This window comes from Mustela lutreola, chromosome 4, assembly GCF_030435805.1.
Source record: "Mustela lutreola isolate mMusLut2 chromosome 4, mMusLut2.pri, whole genome shotgun sequence".
Classification (NCBI taxonomy): domain Eukaryota; kingdom Metazoa; phylum Chordata; class Mammalia; order Carnivora; family Mustelidae; genus Mustela; species Mustela lutreola.
Genome location: NC_081293.1, coordinates 77,426,404 through 77,445,658, shown reverse-complemented (window position 1 = coordinate 77,445,658; position 19,255 = coordinate 77,426,404). Strand labels below are relative to the sequence as shown.

Genomic DNA, 19,255 nt, shown 5'->3' with positions numbered 1-19,255 from the left:
TTGCAGGAGATGAGAGCGTGCTTTCTTCAAGTTTGGTATATGGACAGTTTTTTACACATGAACGGTTTTTAGTATTAATACCGAATTGCTAGCTTGCTGCTTTTCTCATTGGAGAATAACCATGCTGGTCACAAATAGCGGGTACAGAGATGAAATCCAAACACAGCTTCCCTTCTCTGGGCTTGCGTCTAAAATTTGGTCGAAGGACCAGGACAAAGGCCTGGCTCCAGGCAGCAGGAGTGAGTACCTCAGACAGCAATCTCTCAGCTCAGCCGACTGGGCAGAAACTCTCCAGCTGGTTTCTCAAGAAAAGCTCATGGGGTACACCGGGGAAGAGAATCTTGAGAGAGGTACTGAATCATTTATGCGCCAGATATACATGGTCAACGCCTCTAATGTTCACTAAACCCCTGCTAGCTCAGTACGATGAGTAACTTTTTAAGACTTAGGGTTAGATAGCCCTCTTAAGGGTAGACGCACTATCCTAGCACTAGCTGCCAGGAGCAGAGTTCTAGCTCCCCGCCGCCACCTCAGCGCCGCTCCCTCCGTCTGCGCAAGTGCGTCCCCGCCTTCTCCTCCCCGCTCCTCCGTTCCGGGCCACCAGCTCCTCGCCGCCCCCACGCCGGCGCCGCGCTGCTCCATCCGTCAACAGTGGTGCGTCCCCGCCTTCTCCTCCCGGCTGGTCCTTCACCCGCCTCCAGCTCCTCCCCGCCACCGCGCCGCTCCCTCCCTCTGCGCAAGTGCGTCCCCGCCTTCTCCAAGCTCGTCCGTTCCGGCCTCCAGCTCCTCGCCGCCCCGCGCCGCTCCCTCTCTCTGCGCAAGTGCGTCCCCGCCTTCTCCTCCCCGCTCGTCCGTTCCCGGCCTCCAGCTCCTGGCTGCCCCGTGCCGTGCTGCTCCCTCCCTCAACAGAGGTGCTTCCCCGCCTTCTCCTCCCGGCTGGTCCTTCATCCGCCTCCAGCTACTCGCCGCTGCCGCGCCGCTCCCTCCCTCTACCGATGTGAGTCCACGCCTTCTCCTCCCCGCTAGTCATTTCCCGGCCTTCCGCTCCTCTCCTTTGCCGCGCTGTTTCCTCCCTCTGCGCATGTGCATCCCCGCCTTCTCCTCCCCGCTGGACCGTTACCGGCCTCCAGCTCCTCGCCGCTGCGCTGTTTCCTCCCTCTGCGCATGTGCATCTCCGCCTTCTCCTCCTGGCTTTTTCTTCCCCGGCCTCCAGCCCCTCCTGCAAAACCTTCTTTGGCTTCCGGGTTCACGAGGTGAGGGAGTTAGGGGTGAGTCCCGGGGATGGGGGCGAGTGCCTAAGGGGCCCTGTGCGGCCCGGGGGTCCGGCGGGGGCGGGGGTGCCCGGTTGTGGGTCGGAGCCCCGCGGGCACCAGACCGACTCCTGGATTCTGCGTTGCCTGCAGAGTTGAAGGGCCGGCGAGCGGCGGCGTCTCTGCATGAGGGACCAGGGTCCGGAGTGGGAACCTTGGCTCTGGGGTTCCCAAGGCCCGCAGGTGTCCGGTTGCAGCGCTAAGCTGGCCGCGCCGTCCTGCGGCGGCGGGTGGGGAGTTTGCATGCGTGACGTGTGCGCCGGACCCACGGGGAGGGGGTGGGGCTGCGGGTAGGGGTGAGTGTGCTTGTGCGACCTGCGTGCACTCTTGGCGTTATGACGTGTGTGTGTTTGCGCGTCTTAAGTGCGCCGGGCTTCCTAGGAGGGGCGCGGTTGTAGGAGAACCAGGCAGGGTGTCTGATGTGAGTGAGTTGCTCTGGCCGAATAGTCGACGTGATTATTCTGAGCACTCACATTATTTTTTTTTTTAAGATTTTATTTATTTATTTATTTGTCAGAGAGAGAGAAAACATAAGCAGGCAGAGTGGCAGGCAGAGGCAGAGAGAGAAGCAGGCTCCATACCGCGCAAGGAGCCCAATGCGGGACTCCATCCCAGGACCCTGGGATCATGACCTGAGCCAAAGGCAGCGGCTTAACCAACTGAGCCACCCAGGCGTCCCCTGAGCACTCACATTTTGTTAGCTGCTCTTGTATTTGTTGTGTATGTAATAACGTGAGGCTGGAGCTTTGACAATTCTCTAGGGCTTTCATTGCTCGGTTAACTCATTTGTGCAATGGAGGAGGGGAGAGGCTGTACTAGCTAGCCACCAAGGCCCTTTCCCCGCTCTAACATTCCCCAGGCCCCCAGTTATTATTTATTATGTATTCATTTGTTATTTGTTATGTAAAAGCATGACAGTATCCTGAAGCCATCGAAGGCTGTGTGACAGTGGCAGGTCTGGGACAAATTTAAGAAGAGCGAGATGAGCTGGAGCTGAGAGGGTGGGCACGCTGGCTACACAGGAAATGTCACTTCTTTGGAGAGTCTGAGGGCAAACAGGGCAGCAGCCATAGCGAAGGAAATTCTGTCATCACCCCTCCCTGAACACCCGCTCCTCCCCTCATTTTCCATTCCCCATTTGCCATTGTTGATGGCGTCTAGAAAGATGCAGAGGTTCCTGCTCTCCTGGCCTTATAGACGTACAGGATGGTAGTGCAGGCACGAGGTTATCTGTTTTGGCCTTATTTGAGAAATGGGGAAAAAAAAAAAAAAAAAAAACTTGAGCCTGAGAAGGTGACTGACCAAGATCATGCAGTTTGTTGGTGGCAGAACCATGGTTAAAAGTGAGGTCTGCGAATTCCCAGGCCATGGCTCATTTTGTCACTGTTAATTACGTCAAAGATAGTTTCTCATTAAAAGACCTTTTGAAAGTTGTAAGAAACAAACATTAAACATATATTTTTTATCTTGCCTTAAATACCCCGATCTCCTTTTTCCAGAGGTTTCTTGGATTTTCTGACCTCAGGGGATTAATAGTGTTCACAGGAAAACAGATGAACAGTGTGGCTTGAGATTTTTAATTTTTAATTTTTCCCACATCAGTTCTGAAAAACTGTTTCCTCCTTTAGGTTACTGTTATATGTTCAACTCATCTTCTCATGTTTTTAATTTTTCTGTGTCACAGAACCTAAATTGGTAATAAATCAATAAGAAACAAATGTTTACATTCACTCAGTGAAAAGTATCATGTCTAAGCTCAACATCTATCGGAGCCACACATGGAGAGGGAAGTATCTTGTATGTGGAGCTGTGTGGGCAGGTAAATTCAAGAACTGCAAGGCAGGCCAAGTCTCTTCTAACTTCCTTCTTCCTTCCTTCTTCCTCAGCTCTCTCTCCTCCACTAAGAGCAGAAAATGAACACATCCCAGGTGAGCTTTTTGTTTGTTTATTTCCACTTTGTTTGAAAATGAGTTTTCTAAAATTTGAAAGGATTCATATTTTTAAACCAAAAAATGTAGAGGGGCTCCTGGGTGGCTCAGTGAGTTAAAGCCCGTGCCTTTGGCTCAGGTCATGATCCCAGGGTCTTGGGATCGTGCCCCACATTGGGCTCTCTGCTCAGCAGGGAGCCTGCTTCCCTTCCTCTCTCTCTGCCTGCCTCTCTGCCTACTTGTGATCTCTGACTGTCAAATGAATAAATGAAATCTTAAAAAAAAAAACAAAACAAAACAAAAAAATAGAAATAGGCAAGAATTACTTGAAGGGAAGTATATCAAGCAAATTCAAAGAACAGTTGGTAGAATGAGAAGCAGGACTCTTAATTTCACAGAGTTGTGCAAGTTGTAAAACTTCCTTTGATTTTTCTAATAACACTGAAATTGCCTATAATCATATCTGGTAGACACAGCATTGTACTAGAAGTGTATGGATGCTTTTCAGGGGACCAAGCAATGAGGTCTGAGTAGACAGCTCTCTCATGGTACTGCTTGATGCAGGAATAGGACTTTGAAGATCTGGTGGAATGGAGGGACCACGCGTCCTCCAGATGACTCTCCCTAAGGGTTTGTGTCAGCTTGTTCACATCTCTAGCTTGAATAGCCAACTGTTCTGGCTTTGGTTTCTGCATTTCTCATTCATATTTCAACTTCATGAATGCATTCTTGCTTCTTCGACATTCACCTGAGTCAGCTCTGGAAAAGGCTACCAAATTGTAGTCAAATCCAGTTTTTGGCTTTGTGTTACTTGACCATCCTGCAGCATAACCCTCAGTCTCTGTTGTCTCTGACACCTGCCTGCTAGCTTTCCTTTCTTAACTCTGATACATCCCCTTACTGTTCCTCACAAAGTTGTCTTTCCCTTTTGCCCCAGACGTTGCCTCTCCTTGGGTTTGTTGCCCAACCATCCTTGGCTCACTGCTTTTTTTCAGTCTGTGTTTTTTCTGACTGGTCTTCTCTCTCTCTCTCTCTGTTTTTAATAAAATACTTTTGAATTAGTAATAACATGGTTAAATGTTAAGTGATGTTCCCTCTAGGAAGGGTGACATTTTTCATCTCAACTGAGACACTTCCACTGAGAATGAAAGAGGTTCCATAAAGTTAGGATGGGACATCTGGCTATATCGGGACAGTCCCAGACAAACTGGAGTTATGGTCCTCCTGCTGTAGATATGTCTGTCTGTCTTGTTTGTCCTAGCAGTGCTGCTTTTTTCAGTTAAAAGATAATCTTGTATGCCCCCTACTTTTATTTGGAAGGGAATCCATCATCTTTAGGGCTTTCCGAACTTAGATGCAGCTGTACACCACTGGCATCCTGTTAAAATGCAGGTGTTGATTTAGTGGATCTGGTGGGGGCCCTGGGTTTTGCATTTCTAAAAAGCTCCCAGGTGAAGCTGACTCTGCTGCTCAGAGAGCCACACTTTGAGTAACGAGTCTATACGTGATTTTCTGTTCTTCCTTTGCTTTTTTGTCACTTCTTAAAAGCCTGTCCCAGACATCTGTATCTAAACAGAACATGGATTGTTTCTTTGTTATAACTGCACAGTAATTCAAGCATGGACGTTCCATAGTTCGTTAACTGGTTATTGTTAGTTATGCATTATTTCAAACCTTTTGCTATTACAAACCATGTTCTAATGAATGACCTTGTACGTATAGGTTTTTTCTATCCAATAAATTCCCAGAAGTGCGCTACCAGGTCAACGGGTGCATAGAATTGATAACTCGATCATTCGGGATTATGGTATCATTTTGTATCACTCCCATCGACACCGCCTGAGTGCTTGTTTGTCCACAGCTTCTCCCATAAAACACGTGGTTCAACTTCTGGAATTTTGGCAGTGGAAAGATAAACATGGTATTTTATGAAGTTTATATCTGCAAGTTTCTTAACTATGAGTGAGGTTAAGTATTTTTTCATGTATCTGAAAGAGGTATTTACGTTTCTGTGAACCCTCTGTTCATATCTTTTGCCCATTTTCCTCTTAGGTTTGTGGCTTTTTTTGTTTTTCTTCTTCTTCAGTGTCTAGCTTTTTATAGATTAGGGATACTAGTGCTTGTCCATTTAATGGGTTGCAAACTCTTATTTTACGGGATGTGATTTGTCTTTCGATAGTTGACCCTGGTGTTTTCTCCCCATGCAGGTATTCTGTTTCAGAATGCCACATTTCACTTAGTCGTTTCTTTAGGCTCCCCTTAACTGTGACAATTTCTCAGACTTCCCTTGTTTTTGATAATCTGGGCAGTTTTGAGGAGTACAGTTAGGTGTTTTGTAGAATGTCCCTCAATTGGGAATTGTCTGCTGTTGTTTTCATGATTAGACTGAGGTTATGGGTTTCTTGGAGGAAGACCACAGAGATAAAATGTGATTTGGTCTTATCATATCAAGGGTTAGTGCTCTGGACATGACTTATTACTTTGTTTTCTCTGTCCTCATACTGGACTCCTTGGAAGAAAGTGGGCAATTACCCTATACCACTTACACTATACCTCCTTCCTGTTGGAGTAGCTACATGATTATGTACATAAATTATCAGGAATTCTGCATAGGAGATTTTTCTGTTCTCTCCTATTTACTATCAGCATGAATTCATGGCTAGTTATTTTATATTTTGGTTATAGTACAATGATACCTTGTTCCTTTTGTTGCTCAAGTTGTTCCAGGTTGGTTAGTAAAAGCATCTTCTAGGGGCACCTGGCCGGCTGAGTTGGTTGAGTGTCCGACTCTTGATTTCGGCTCAGGTCATGATCTCAGGGTCCTGGGATCCAGCCCCACGTTGGGCTCTTTGCTGAGTGTGGGGCCTGCTTGAAATTTTCTCTCTTGGGGTGCCTGGGTGGCTCAGTGGGTTAAAACCTCTGCCTTTGGCTCAGGCTCAGGCTCAGGTCGTGATCCCGGGGTCCTTGGATGGAGCCCCACATCTGCCTCTCTGCTCAGCAGGGAACCTGCTTCCCCCCCTCTCTCTGCCTGCCTCTCTGCCTACTTGTGATCTCTGTCTGTCAAATAAATAAATGAGTAAGTAAGTAAGTAAGTAAATAGAAATTCTCTCTCTCTCCCTGTGCTCCTCCCTGCTGCTTATGCTTTCTCTCCTTTTCCTACTTTCTCAAAAACAAGTCAATAAATTTTTTAAAAGGCACCTTCTGTTGGTTCCCTTGTCTATTGACATACCCTGTTATTGTTTGAATATTTCTTCCTTACTCTGTGGCAGTAGGTTTTCCAGGTTCATCTTCTGTCTTTCCTGCCCTAGGATTAGCCATTTCCCCCGCCTCAGTAGTTCTGGTTCTTTTCATTGGAGCATAGTATGAGAAACCAAGATTGGGGGACTAGGTGTGTCTGTTGTGACTGGGAAGTCATTGCTCAAAGACCCTCTCAGCTAACTCAAGAAGGGAATATGTATATACTCTCTCGTGTATATACATGTGTCTATAAATAGTTTAGTATGTAACCATCTGTATCTATAATAAGCTAAGTATTCCCACTGTTGTCTCCTGTTGTAATCATTACCAAATGGAACATTCTAACCTCTCCTTGCTTGTCTGTAATCTCCTGCATTAACAGTGAGAATCTAGCTAATATCTGAATTTCATTTATTTGATAGTTCAATTTTAGAATACATACACATGATTTCAGAATTACATACGTGATTTCAGAGTTGTTAACCCATGGATGCTTGATTTTCCCAGTTTGGGACCATTTGAATTAAGGTGCTAGAAATATTCGCATGTAGGTTTTAAAACATAAGTTTTCAAAAACATAGGGTGTGAAATTGCTGTGTTGGTTATGTATGTATGTATGTATGTATGTATGTATGTTTAGCTTTTCAAGAAATTGCCAAACTATTTTTACAGAGTGGCTGTATCAGTTTTTGTTCCTACCAACTATGAATCAGAATCTTGTTCTGATTCTGGACCTGAAATTAGTACTGTCATTATTTTTGATGTAACCATTCCAATAACTGTCATGTTGTCTGCATATCCCCACTGAGGTGATGTGGAGCATCACCTTATATCTTTGGTGGAGTGTTTGTTCAAATCTTTTGCATATTTTTCATTTGGTCATTTGTTTTCTTACTATTGAAGCTTTAAGAGCTCTTTTGTGATGTTGGACACAAAGCCTTGATTAGATATCTGTGTTCCAAATATTTTCTCCCTGTCTGGGCCTTATCCTTTCATTTTCTTAAAAATGTCTTTCACAGAGCAGAAGACTTTATTTTTAATATATCCAACGCATGTTTTTCCCCGTGGAATACGCTTTTTCTGTTTTATCTAAAAACTCATCATCAAATCCAGTGTCCGAGAGATTTTTCTCCTGTATTCTTTATTCTTGCATTTTTACATTTAGATCTCTGATTCATTTTTAGTTAATACTTGTGTAAGGTCTGTGTCTAGTTTCATTTCTTTTGCATGAGTGTTCAGTTGTTTGAGCACCATTTGTTGAAAGACTATCTTTTCTCCTTTTATTCCCTTTGTGTCTTTGTCAAAAAATGTTTGACTTTATTTTGGTAGATCTATTCCTGGTCCTTGTAATCTGTTCTGTTGATCTGTGTGTCTCTCTCAGCACTAACACACTGTCTTGGTTACTAGTAGCTTTATAGTAAGTCTCAAGACCAGGTGAGGTGAATTCTCATTTTTCTTCCACATTGTGTGGGCTGTTCTGTTTTTTTTAAACTTTTTTTAAAGATGTTATTTATTTGTCAGAGAGAGAGCACAAACAGGGGATGTCAGAGGCAGAGAGAGCAGAGGGAGAAGCAGGCTCCCCTCTGAGCAAGGAGCCTGACTCGGGATTTCATCCCAGGACTCTGGGATCGTGACCTGAGCTGAAGGCAAATGCTCAACCACCTGAGCCACCCAGGTGTCCAGTGTGTTGGCTCTTCTAGATCTTTTGCGTTTCTGTGTAAACTTCAGAATCTTCTTGTCAATATCTGCAAGATAACTGGGAGGTTTTATTTGGATTTCATTGAATTTATAGATTAAGTTGGAAAGAATTGACGTCTTAGCCATATTGAGTCTTGCTACCGATGAATATGAACTCTCTCTCCATTTATTTAGATCTTTGATTTCTTCCATCAGGTTTGTCTTCCTGTATATATGTATTGTGTTAGATTTTATACTTGAGTACCCCTTTCTAGGGGTGTATTGTAAATGGTATTTTTTTCATTTGAAAATATGGAATTCAATTCTTTATTCAGATATAGGAAAATAGTTGACTTTTTTATATTGACCTTGTATCCTATGATGTTTTGGTATTTCCTCATTACTTCCAATAGTTTTTTTTTCTTTTTATAAGTTACTTGAGATTTTCTACATAGACAATAATAATGACTTCAGATCGAGTTTTGTTTTTCCTTTTCAGTGATACACCCTCGTTGTCTCATGCCCTCTTTCCACCCACCTTCTCTCTAGTAATCACCAGTTTGTTCTGTATATTCGTGAGTCTCTTTTTTTTTGTCTCTTTTATGCTTTGTTTTGTTTCTTAAATTTCACATATGATTGAAATCATAGGATATTTGTCTTTCTTTGACTTATTTAATTTAGTTTTATACCCTCTAGATTTATCCATGTTGTTGCAAATGTTAAGATTTCATTCTTTTCTCAGGCCAAGTACTATTCTATTAGAGATCTGTCTATCTATTATCTATCTATCTATATCTATATATACGTCACGTCTTTTTTATCCATTCATCTATTGACGGGCTCTTCCATATCTTGCTTACTGTAAATAGTGCTGCACTGTAAACGTATCTTTTCAAATGTTTTCCTTTTCTTTGAGCAAATACCCAGTAATGGAATTACTGGAACATATGACATATGAACATATGACATATGACAGTTCTATTTTTAATTTTTTGAGGAACCTCCCATTGTTTTCCATAATGGCTGCACCAGTTTTCATCCCCACCATCAGTACACAAGGTTCCTTTTTCTTCACATTATCACCAACTCTTGTTCTTTCTTGTTTTTTTTCTGCAGGCAGAGTCCCAGGCTGGCAGGAGGAGTGGGTGTGGTCACTGGGACAGCCCTCCAAAATGGGTCAGGTGACCTTTCAAACTCTGGGGAGGTGAAGGGTTTCTCACATCACAGCAGCACGTAGGCGGGTTTTTCTGGACCCTTCAGACAACCTGTGCAAGACGTGAGGATGAGTGAAATGCGCTGCCTGGAATGGTGGTTGTGTTGGCTTCTGGGGCTTCCGTTCCGAGGGGATATTCAGGGCGGTGGGGTGGGGGCTAAGGGGCAGGTTATTTGGGGCCGATGTGCCTTGCTTCTGAGGCGAACCTGTGTTTGAGCAGGAGGGTGGGGGCTGCAGTTCGATCTGGCACCTGGGCCCACGTTGGTTACCACGGTGGTTGGGTTGAGGGGAGCACAGGGCTGGCCAGCTGGAGTCTGCGACACTTCAACTGCCTTCTGACGGCCTGCACCCAGAGCCCGGGGTACCTGGGGCAGAGCCAGAGTACCAGGGCCCAGGCAGATGCTCATAGGAAAGGACTGGAGCCAGGGAGGGAGGGAGGCAGGCAGCCACGGCAGCCAGCCAGGTCGCCGGGGTGCCCAAGCCTAGCTCTAAGCTCTGTGCTTTATTGGAGGGTTGACGTTTATCAGGGCAAAATGCGCACAGTGTGAAGCCTGCCTTAGCCACGACCCTATAGTGGAAGGGTGTTGGGGAAGGGGAAGGTAGTTGTTGTTGTTGGGTTTTTTGTTTTGTTTTGTTTTGGTTTTTGGTTTTTTTCTTTTCCTGTGTTGAGTTCTGGCAGCCAAATCTCTAAGCATGTATTAGGGGAAGGTCTTCCAGCAGCCATGCTAAGACTTTGACAGATGGCAGGGCCCTGTGATTTTGGCCTTTTTGAGCCTGCACTCCCTGCTGGGAGGGAGGGGCCTGCTTTCCATTATGGGTGACTCTGTGTCTCCCCATGTGTGGGTCCTGAGACCTCGACTGAATGGTCTCCTTGTTTTTACAGGTGGTGCTTCGAGGCTCAGGGGACATGGCCTCCTGGGCAGCATCCAAAGCGTCTGGCCTCTGTCTCTTCAGTGCAGATGGAAGTGCAGCACGTCCAGGAGTGTGACCGCTGCCATCTCCCTGGTGCACGTGCATCGCAGTGGTAAGTTGTCTTGGTTCTGAATCTCCCCCCTGGGTTGAGGTTCAGGCCTTGACCTGGGTGTCTTTCTTGCCGGCTTCATCTCTCTTCCGGAGGAAATGATAGCCTCTTCTTGTTGGTTAACTTGGAGATGTACCCTTAACCAGAATGTCTAGAGTTGGCTGTGGGGGAAATTTACTTCTGGGCACATATGGAGAAGGCTCTGCAAGTCCCTGCCCCAAACCTCTGAACTTCATGTTGCCCCTGGTAGCAGAGTCCCGAGTTATAGCAGCCTGACTTAGTAAGACACACGACTGACTTAATAAAAAATAAATTCTTTTATATAAAATAAAACTTAATAAATAAACATTCTCTCGACCATCGACGTTCTGCCCACACTTGCTTTATTGGGCCATTCATCTAGAGCCACGAATCCCGGGCATCTTTACAAATGGATGTCTGAGTGGACTTCGGCACACGTTCTCTCTCTCTCTCTCCTGTTTCTTTTTGGTGGTGGTGTGGGAGTTGCAGAGGATGAGATGGACCCATCAGCAGGCTCCCCATGCCTTCCATAGCCTGACTCCGGGCTCAGTCCCATAACCCTGACATCATAACCTGAACCAAAGCCAAACAAGCAAGGTGGGCGCTCTGGGTACAGGTGGGGCCCCAGTAATGACAGACACAGATTTCGCTGCTCTGAGTTGTCTGGTGTCCCCAAATGTGAGAACTGTATCGAACGGCTCTTCCACGTTGACCGCATTTGTTGGGGTTGCCGCCGGTGTGGATCCTCGGGTGCTGGCTAAGGGTGTGGCTGGCCTAAATGCTTTTCCCTGAAGAGGGCATTCAACCGGTTTCTGTCTGTGGGAACGTGCCCATGGCCTCGAAGGGATGTATGTTGCTGTGAGCTCTTGTGCAGCAATCCCAGCACATGGCTTCTACCCCGTGTGAGGTCCTGGACATGAAGAAGAGCAGAGCTCTCTGAAGGAAGGGTCTCCCACCTTTGTTCCATCCCCGAGGTGCGTCTCCGGTGGTCTTACTATGTACAGAGGTGAGCACTGCCCTGGGGTGGTTCCCCCCATGTGTGTCATGTCTCCGTTCCTCAGAAGGGTGAGTTCTCCCGTTCTCCTGAGGTTAGTGCCCTGACTAAGGGCTCTCCCACATTGGGGAGATGGGTGTGCTGCGATCCAGGATGAACGAGCTCTGATGTCCCTGGCACCAGGGACACATGGCTGAAGGCTCTTCCACATTATCAGCAAATACAAGGCTTGTCTTCCCAGGACACAGCACACCCGGAGTGAGGTGAGGCACGTGAGACCTCTCCGTGCTGTGCTCCAGCATTGCCCGGGTTCCTGTGCAGTGTGAACCCTGTGCTAATGGCCAGAGCACGAGGGGCTGTGGCAGGATCTCTCCCTCACGTTTCTCCCTTCCTGACTCAAGGAACGCGTTCCAGCCCCTCCCTTCAGGAATGGTCGCTGCATCTACCCCTGCAAGCCACTTGTAGTCGCGTGCCTTGTTCCTTTCCAGAATTTAGATAGATCTTTCTACATGGTAGCCTCACCCCCACGTCAACTGCTGATTAAACTTTCGAAGTTTCCGTTTCAAAGACTATATACCCGTGAGTCATGCTGAAGCCAGTTGACTTTTCCAGACACTCAGGCGGCGGCTTGACTCGAGGCCCATTTCAGCCGAGAAATGAAACTCTTCAGGTCTCTGGTGGAACAGCCTGTATTCTCAGGGTCTTGGATGACAGGGGATTGTGGGGAATGCTTAGCGTAGCCCGTGTCGAGCTCTAGTGTGGAAGGCCAGGGTTCATGACCGGGCTAGTGGCTCTCCCTGTGTGAGTTCTCTGGTGTTGGGAAAGGGCCCACTTCTGGCTAAAGGCTCTGCCTCAGTGACGGGAGACAAGGGTTTGTACTGTGTGATTTCTGTGGCGGTGAGCAAGGTGGGCGCTCTGGGTACAGGCGGGGCCCCAGTGATGACAGACACAGGTTTCTCTGCTCTGAGTTGTCTGGTGTCTCCAAATGTGAGAGCTGTATCGAACGGCTCTTCCACGTTGACCGCATTTGTTGGGGTTGCCGCCGGTGTGGATCCTCGGGTGCTGGCTAAGGGTGTGGCTGGCGTAAATGCTTTTCCCTGAAGATGAAATTCAATTGGTTTCTGTCTGTGGGAATGTGCCCATGGCTTCGAAGAGATGTATGTTGCTGTGAGCTCTTGTGCAGCAATCCCAGCACATGGCTTCTACCCCGTGTGAGGTCCTGGTCATGAAGAAGAGCAGAGCTCTCTGAAACAAGGGTCCCCCACCTTCTTTCCATCGCTGAGGTGCGTCTCCAGTGGTCTTACTGTGTACAGAGGTGAGCACTGCCCTGGAGTTGTTCCCCCCATGTGTATCATGTCTCCATTCCTCGAAAGGGTGAGTTCTCTCGTGTCTCCCGAGATTAGAGCCCCGACTAAAGGCTCTCCCACACTGGGTAGATGGGTGTGCTGCGATCCAGGATGAACGAGCTCTGATGTCCCTGGTACCAGGGACCCATGGCTGAAGGCTCTTCCACATTGTCAGCAAATACAAGGCTTGTCTTCCCAGGACACAGCACACCCGGAGTGAGGTGAGGCACGTGAGACCTCTCCGTGCTGTGCTCCAGCATTGCCCGGGTTCCTGTGCAGTGTGAACCCTGTGCTAATGGCCAGAGCACGAGGGGCTGTGGCAGGATCTCTCCCTCACGTTCCTCCCTTAACGCGTTCCACCCCTCCCTTCAGGAATGGTCGCTGCGTCTACCCCTGCAAGCCACTTGTAGTCGCGTGCCTTGTTCCTTTCCAGAATTCAGATAGACCTTTCTACATGGTAGCCTCATACCACGTCAACTGCTGATTAAATTTTCAAAGTTTCCGTTTCAAAGACTATATACCCGTGAGTCGTGCTGAAGCCAGTGACTTTTCCAGACACTCGGGCGGCGGCTTGACTCGAGGCCCATTTCAGCCGAGAAATGAAACTCTTCAGGTCTCTGGTGGGACAGCCTGTATTCTCAGGGTCTTGGATGACAGGGGATTGTGGGGAATGCTTAGCGTAGCCCGTGTCCAGCTCTAGTGTGGAAGGCCAGGGTTCATGACCCTGAAGCTTCCCGTTGACTTGCAGAGAAGCAGACCTTTGAGATGCCCCCGTGTGGGTCTCCCTTCATCCTTTATAATAGGGAACGAATTGCCGTGAGCTCCTGGGTCTTGTACACAAAGAGTCAGTCCCGGAACACTGGGTGAAAAAGTACTGAAGTGCTGTGTGGGGACTAACAGAACAGAAGGAGAAAAGGAAAGAGGGGGAGGGAGGAAGGAATACAAAGAACGAAAAGATCATGTAGGGAAGGAAGGGAGGGAGGGAGGGCGGCTTGAAAAAGGAAGAAGAGAAACTGGTAGAGAGGCATTAGGGGAAAGAAGAATTTTGAAAGTTGTGAGACAAACATCAGAGAGTTAAGATTTGAGCTTGAGGACAAAGGAAAGGAATGGAGTCCTCTACTCAGGAGCAGAAACCGGTTGTAGCATGTTGGTGATGAGAACCTATGGACCAGATAAACCTGCGAGACAAAGAAAGTGAGGATGGGAGGCTGGGGAGTTTCAGAAGGGCAACGTCAACCACGTCGAGGACCGAGAGAGGGGCCATGTGAGGGTTTGAGTGCAAGAATCACAGAAGGGTCCAGTCCTCGGAGGACACAGAATGTGCAGTGGGTGAGGTGGATGGAGTCGGAAGAGTTGACAGAAATGGGCCCGTGTTGCAGGGTTGTTTCCACAGGAGCCCTACAGGAGACAGGACTGATGTAGGAAAGAGGTTAGCATTCAAGGCCGATGGTCAAGAAAGAAGTCTTGAGACGGCTCTGCTGGCAGGAGGTGCATTTTATTAAGGCACAGGGATACGACCCTTGGGTAGAAAGGGCTGCTTGCTGGGGTCGTGACAGGAGGCTGACTTTCTGGGATGGCATTGGAGGAGGTCAAGCAAAAGGGAGGTTTTGCAAGAATGTGGCAGGAGGACAGAGGACACCGAGGCTACAGTTGACTTTGCTCTTGTGAAGGGAAGGTGGTTTTTCCTGCTAGGAAGGCATGAATTGAAAGATGGTGCGGAGCTTCCTGGAGGAATGTTACCTTCCTCCTCTCACAGGTCCATCCCAGGGACTGCACGTTTGAAAAGAAACTCTGTCCTACGGACATTTCCTTCAGCCTCAGCCTCCCTCAGTGTCGTGGAGGGGAGGGAGATGTCAGGGCTTCAGGAAACGGAGATCTGGGCCTCTGGCAGGTCGCTAGGCTCTCGTTAAGCAGGCCTCTTCCTACAGAATCACGAGGACTTTTACAAACCAAGGGAGACTCCGGTCTTGCCGGGTTTGGTCTCCATCTGTGGAGAATCTGTTTTTCCCTTTCCTCAGCTTGAGGGCAGTCAGAGCGCCTGAGGGATGTCCCCCGTATCACAGGTTGGGGGGCGGTGTGGCGTGCCAGCTCCTGCTTGGCGCTCAGCTAGCCTTCCCCTCCCTCCTCGTGTGCCCCTGACCAGTGCGGAGCCTTGCGTGGTGAAGGTTGTTGAAGGAGGACGGTCTCATCTTCTGTAGCTTCTTCCTGCTGAATAGGGGCGTAGAGCTGTCCCTCCGCGTGGGTCGTTCCTGGTCAGGTGGCGGAGGCCCAGCTGGGGGAGGCCTCTGCTGTCTGAGTTGTAAAAGGAAGAGGCCGCTGAGTGCAGGGGAGAGCCTCTCCTCCCTAATCCTCTTGCTGCTGCCAAACACACAGGCTGAGCAGGGCCCGTTTTGTGGGGCTGCTGCCAGTGTTGAGTCCAGCATTGGTCACAGTCCTGTGCGTCGAAGCGACGGGGGCGGTTCCGGTGCAGCACCCTCGGGGAATCCAGCAGGGGTAGGGCTGCTGCCCCTCGAGTCGATCCCAGGGTGGTCAAGGGGCCCTGGCATTGCCGCTTCGTCCTGCATGTGTCATGCTCTGCAGGGTTGTCGGGGACTCCAGGGGACAGCGGGAGGAGGAGCAGCCCCTGCAGCAGACAGGGGAGACAACGGGAAGGCTGCTGTCCCGCCCAGTCCCAGGTGGGCCCAGTCTCCCCACACAACGGACTGTTGTGGGCCCAGGTGGTTGCCTCGTGCTCCAAGTGTCCGTCATCGGCAGGGCCCGGGCAGCCAACTCTGGGTGTGGTGGCCGACTCAGAGGGTCCTCTCGTCTCGTCCTCGGGGCTCCAGTGCCGTCCTCGGGGCTCCAGTGCCGTCCTCTGGTGGGCTGCCCAGAAGTCTTCTCTTTGGCCTACAGAGGTTAGGCGTAAGAGAGCCGTTTCTGCAGGCGTGTTTCCCTGTACGTTCACGCCGAATCCTCCTCCGGGCCCAAATCGGAGTCGCAAGTGGGGCCCCAGGGCCGTCCTGGCTCCCTTTGTTGGAGCACGCTGGGAGCCTCTGGTGTCTCGGGGTGGTGGGCACACTGTCCTGTGGCGCAGCTGTGGAGACAACGGGTAGAGTGGTGTGAGATAGTGAGTGGCGTGTGGCCTGGGCCTTACCAGAGGCCTGTGGGGTTTTGCGGGACGTGTCTTCTGAGGTGTTGAGGTGGAGGTTTTCCTGCAGAACCCATGCATGACCTGAAGAAAGGGGGATTTCCTGTGGGCCCCCTGGGGCTGAATGAAGGCTACACTGCCAGGGTCCCTCAGGCCCCTTCCCTGAGCGTCCTCCTCCATGACGGCGGGGTCCTCCTCCTGCTGGGCTGTCCCTTCCCCAGCCTCTCTGAGAGCCCTGGACGTGCCCTTCTCTGTGGGGGGAGCCTTTGCCCACATGAGTGTTGCAGGTGGCGTGGCAGAGACGACGTGCTCCCGACCCCCATGGGAAGTGAGTTCGCACAGTCCACAGGCTGTGGGCAGGTGTTGGGCAAGGTGGGAGTAGGCAGGGTGGCCTTTCCCTGGTGGGTCTCCCCTGCCGACTGAGGGATCGAGGAGAGTCTCTAGAGTATGAAACTCACAAAGCAAAATGTGCCATGAGGGGACCCACTACCTCCCACGAGGCATCTTGGAGGCTTGGGGGACGGGAGGTGTTGGTTAGATCGTATAGGAGTGGCCCGCGGACATGACTCAGCTGGAGACCAGGCCCGACTCCCCGCCCACAGGGATGCAGCGCTGGGAGGGGTGAGCTGTCCTGCTCCTGTGAGCCCGGGGGCCTGTCTTGTTTGCTCATTTCTCACGTGCCTGAAGTGGGAGATGAGGCCACCCCACCACTGTCTCTTCGTGACTAGTGTCGTCCGGGAGCAAGCCGTCTGCTGGCTTTTGCAGGGTGGGAGTGCAAGGCTTGGGTCGTGCAGAGGGAGGGCCTCAATGGGGGGCGTGGAGCCCTTTGCCAGAAGGTCACCGTGCCTAGGCTGCCTGGGGTCCAGTCCCTCCAGGCAGCCAGGGCCCTCCCTCCAAGATCAGCAGCTCCTGGACGACAGCGCCCAACCACCACAGGGAGTTGCAGGGATCAGGTAGAGGTTCCCCGTGGGATGTTCTCAGGACCTCCTAGTGCCGCAGGGACTGGGATCTTCCTCTCCTCTCCTCTTTGTGGTCAGAGGCTAGGGCAGCACCCCGGGTTTTGTGCTGTTTGCTGAGATACCCACAACAGGGACGGGGCAACGAGAGAAAAGATGTGTCCATGTTCACCGGCCCCTTTTGCTGCCCGACTCACCCTGTTCCCGAGTCCTCCTCTTCTTCTGCTTCCCTTGTCGTTTGCGCCAAGTCCACCAAAGGAAAGTTTCTTGAGAGCTGAGAGCAAGAGCAGAAGTGGGCATGAGCACAGACTCCCCGGCATCAGAGAACCAAGTGGGGACACCCAGGCCCAGCCTCCCTTCCCGAGGCCCCTCCAGCCGGGTGAGCCGTGCCCTGCCGATTCCCAGCCCTCCTCCCTGCTCTGCTGTCCGGGGCTGCTTCCCAGAGTCCGCGGTGAGGGTTCAGGGTGATGGTAGGAAAGGGGTGAGGAGGGCTTCCCAGGGATTTCATGCAGCAGTTCCCATGCAGAGCCTGAGTGCCTGCCAGAGACGAGGGCCTCCGGGGTTGGCGTTGTCAAAGCAGGGAAAGGAGAAGAGCTGGGCGGAGGCACTTAGGGACAGAGGAGAGAGGAAGCCCAAGAGATGGAGGTGAAAGTGAATTACAGGCGCAGGGTGGCTCCTTCCATCGGAATCGCCTTCTGTGGAATCCTTCTTCGGGTTAGGGAGCAGCGAGGGTGCTGGGGTTGGCCCTGAGAGAGAACAAAGGGGAGTTAGTGCAGGTGACGACCCACGGCCTGCTGCTCTGGGGATGCTGGGCTCTGCCCTCAGTGGGGTGCGTCCCTAGCTCCGAGTCCTCCCTGGCCTTGGTCGTTTGATCTCCGCAGGGTACAGGGGGGTCTCTGGTTGCCCACCTGTTCTTCCCACCTCCGATTCTCTCCAAGACCCGGAAGCCTGGCTGTGTGATCCTTTCCCCCCTGGAGGCTGTCACTGTCCCTAAGACTGCCTCTGCGGGACTTTGTCTTCCTCTGTCCTTGTTCCTGTCCTTCCCTGCTCTCCTTCGTCGTCCTCCTCCTCCTCCTCCTCCTCCATCTCCTCCCCTAGAGATGCTCCATGTCCTTCCCCCTGCCAAGCTCCACCAGTCCTATTGTTGTCCAGGAGGGGGCCACCAAGGAAAGAGAGGAGATATCCTGGGTCCCCTGGAATCAATCCCCCGATCCGTCTGTGCTGGGAGCAGCTGTCATGGGTCTGGGATTGCTGGGGAAGTGCCGGGAGAGATGGCCCACCACGTCCCCACAGCCCATGTCTGCCCAGGGACTGGGATGACCTTCCCAGGGACGTGTTTCAGGGAACGCAACACCCTCTGTTTCCCTAAGTGTTACAGAGGTTGAATGGAGACAGGAGCATGGGAAATTGTGCAGGCGCCCTCAGCTGTTCAGGGCTGGAAAACGTCCAGCGGTGTGGTTACTGAAACACGGGATTCCTGCCAGTGCTCCTGCTGAGGCTTGCCAGGAATGGACGGGGTCGGGGTGTGTGTAGGGCCCTGGGCAGGCCTGAGGAATGTTTGCCGTTTGGGCATGCCTAGGGAGTGGGGAGCATGGCCAGGGCTGTGGGCCAGCGAGGTGGGTTTGTGAGAGGAACCATGACTCCCTGTCCCTGCTCCCAAGAGGCTCTGTGCTATGCTTCGATGCCAGCTAGTGAGAGGTAGAGTGGACCCGGGGCAGCAAGTGTGTGAAGCAGGTCCAGCAGCCCCTTCACACAGGCCCGGGGGACCGTGGCCCATGACAGGGGTTCTCCAGGGCAGCTGCATGGGGCCATCCCACCCTTGGGAACACGTCCCCAGGTCAGACTCGGCTGGGGTGTGAAGGCTGGCAGAAGCTCCGATTTACGGGAGCCTGTGTAGTGAACCCAGGGGAAGTACGCTTTCCCTTCTGCAGCTCTGGGCGTCCCCTTGAAGTACAGCAGCTTGGAGAGAACCAGGATGGTTTGGTAGTGGAGGTTATGAGGGAGAGAATTTAGACCTGTCTTATACCTCCTGGCTCAGACCAGAACGGAGTGTCGCGTAGTGTCTCTTGCCCAGGAGAGTGCGGTTGAGGCCGCCAAGTCCTGAGCATGACTAGGTCTGGGCCCGTGCCAAGAATGATGCAGAATCTCTTGTGCACCATTCCCGAGAGGCCATGAGCAAAGAGGCCAAGCTTTGACGTGTGGCAGTGGCCAAGGGAGGCACGAGCAGCTTTGATGGGAAAGATCCTTCAAGGAGCCGCGCAAGGAGTCGAGTGGTGATGACAAACCCAGCCTACCCTAAAGGCCCGTGGACACCTCGTCTGTTCTTTTCATCCTGAGAACGTGACATGAGCAAATCATGCCTGTGCCAGAGCATCGCTTTCCTTGGTGGTTTTTGACCCACCTTCTTCCTTCTCCAGAGCGGCAG

At 50.8% G+C, this 19,255-nt stretch overlaps 1 protein-coding gene across 1 annotated transcript; it reads left to right on the top strand.

Annotated features, from left to right (window-relative positions):
• The first annotated feature begins 121 nt into the window (after positions 1 to 121).
• LOC131830133 (uncharacterized) lies at positions 122 to 17,291 on the top strand. The gene is made up of 6 exons (XM_059172511.1): positions 122 to 350; positions 450 to 1,268; positions 3,197 to 3,238; positions 9,269 to 9,333; positions 10,249 to 10,389; positions 17,079 to 17,291. Exons 1-5 carry the CDS (start codon positions 122 to 124, stop codon positions 10,351 to 10,353), a joined length of 1,260 nt encoding a protein of 419 aa, XP_059028494.1. The 3' UTR covers positions 10,354 to 10,389; positions 17,079 to 17,291.
• The last annotated feature ends 1,964 nt before the right edge of the window (positions 17,292 to 19,255 follow it).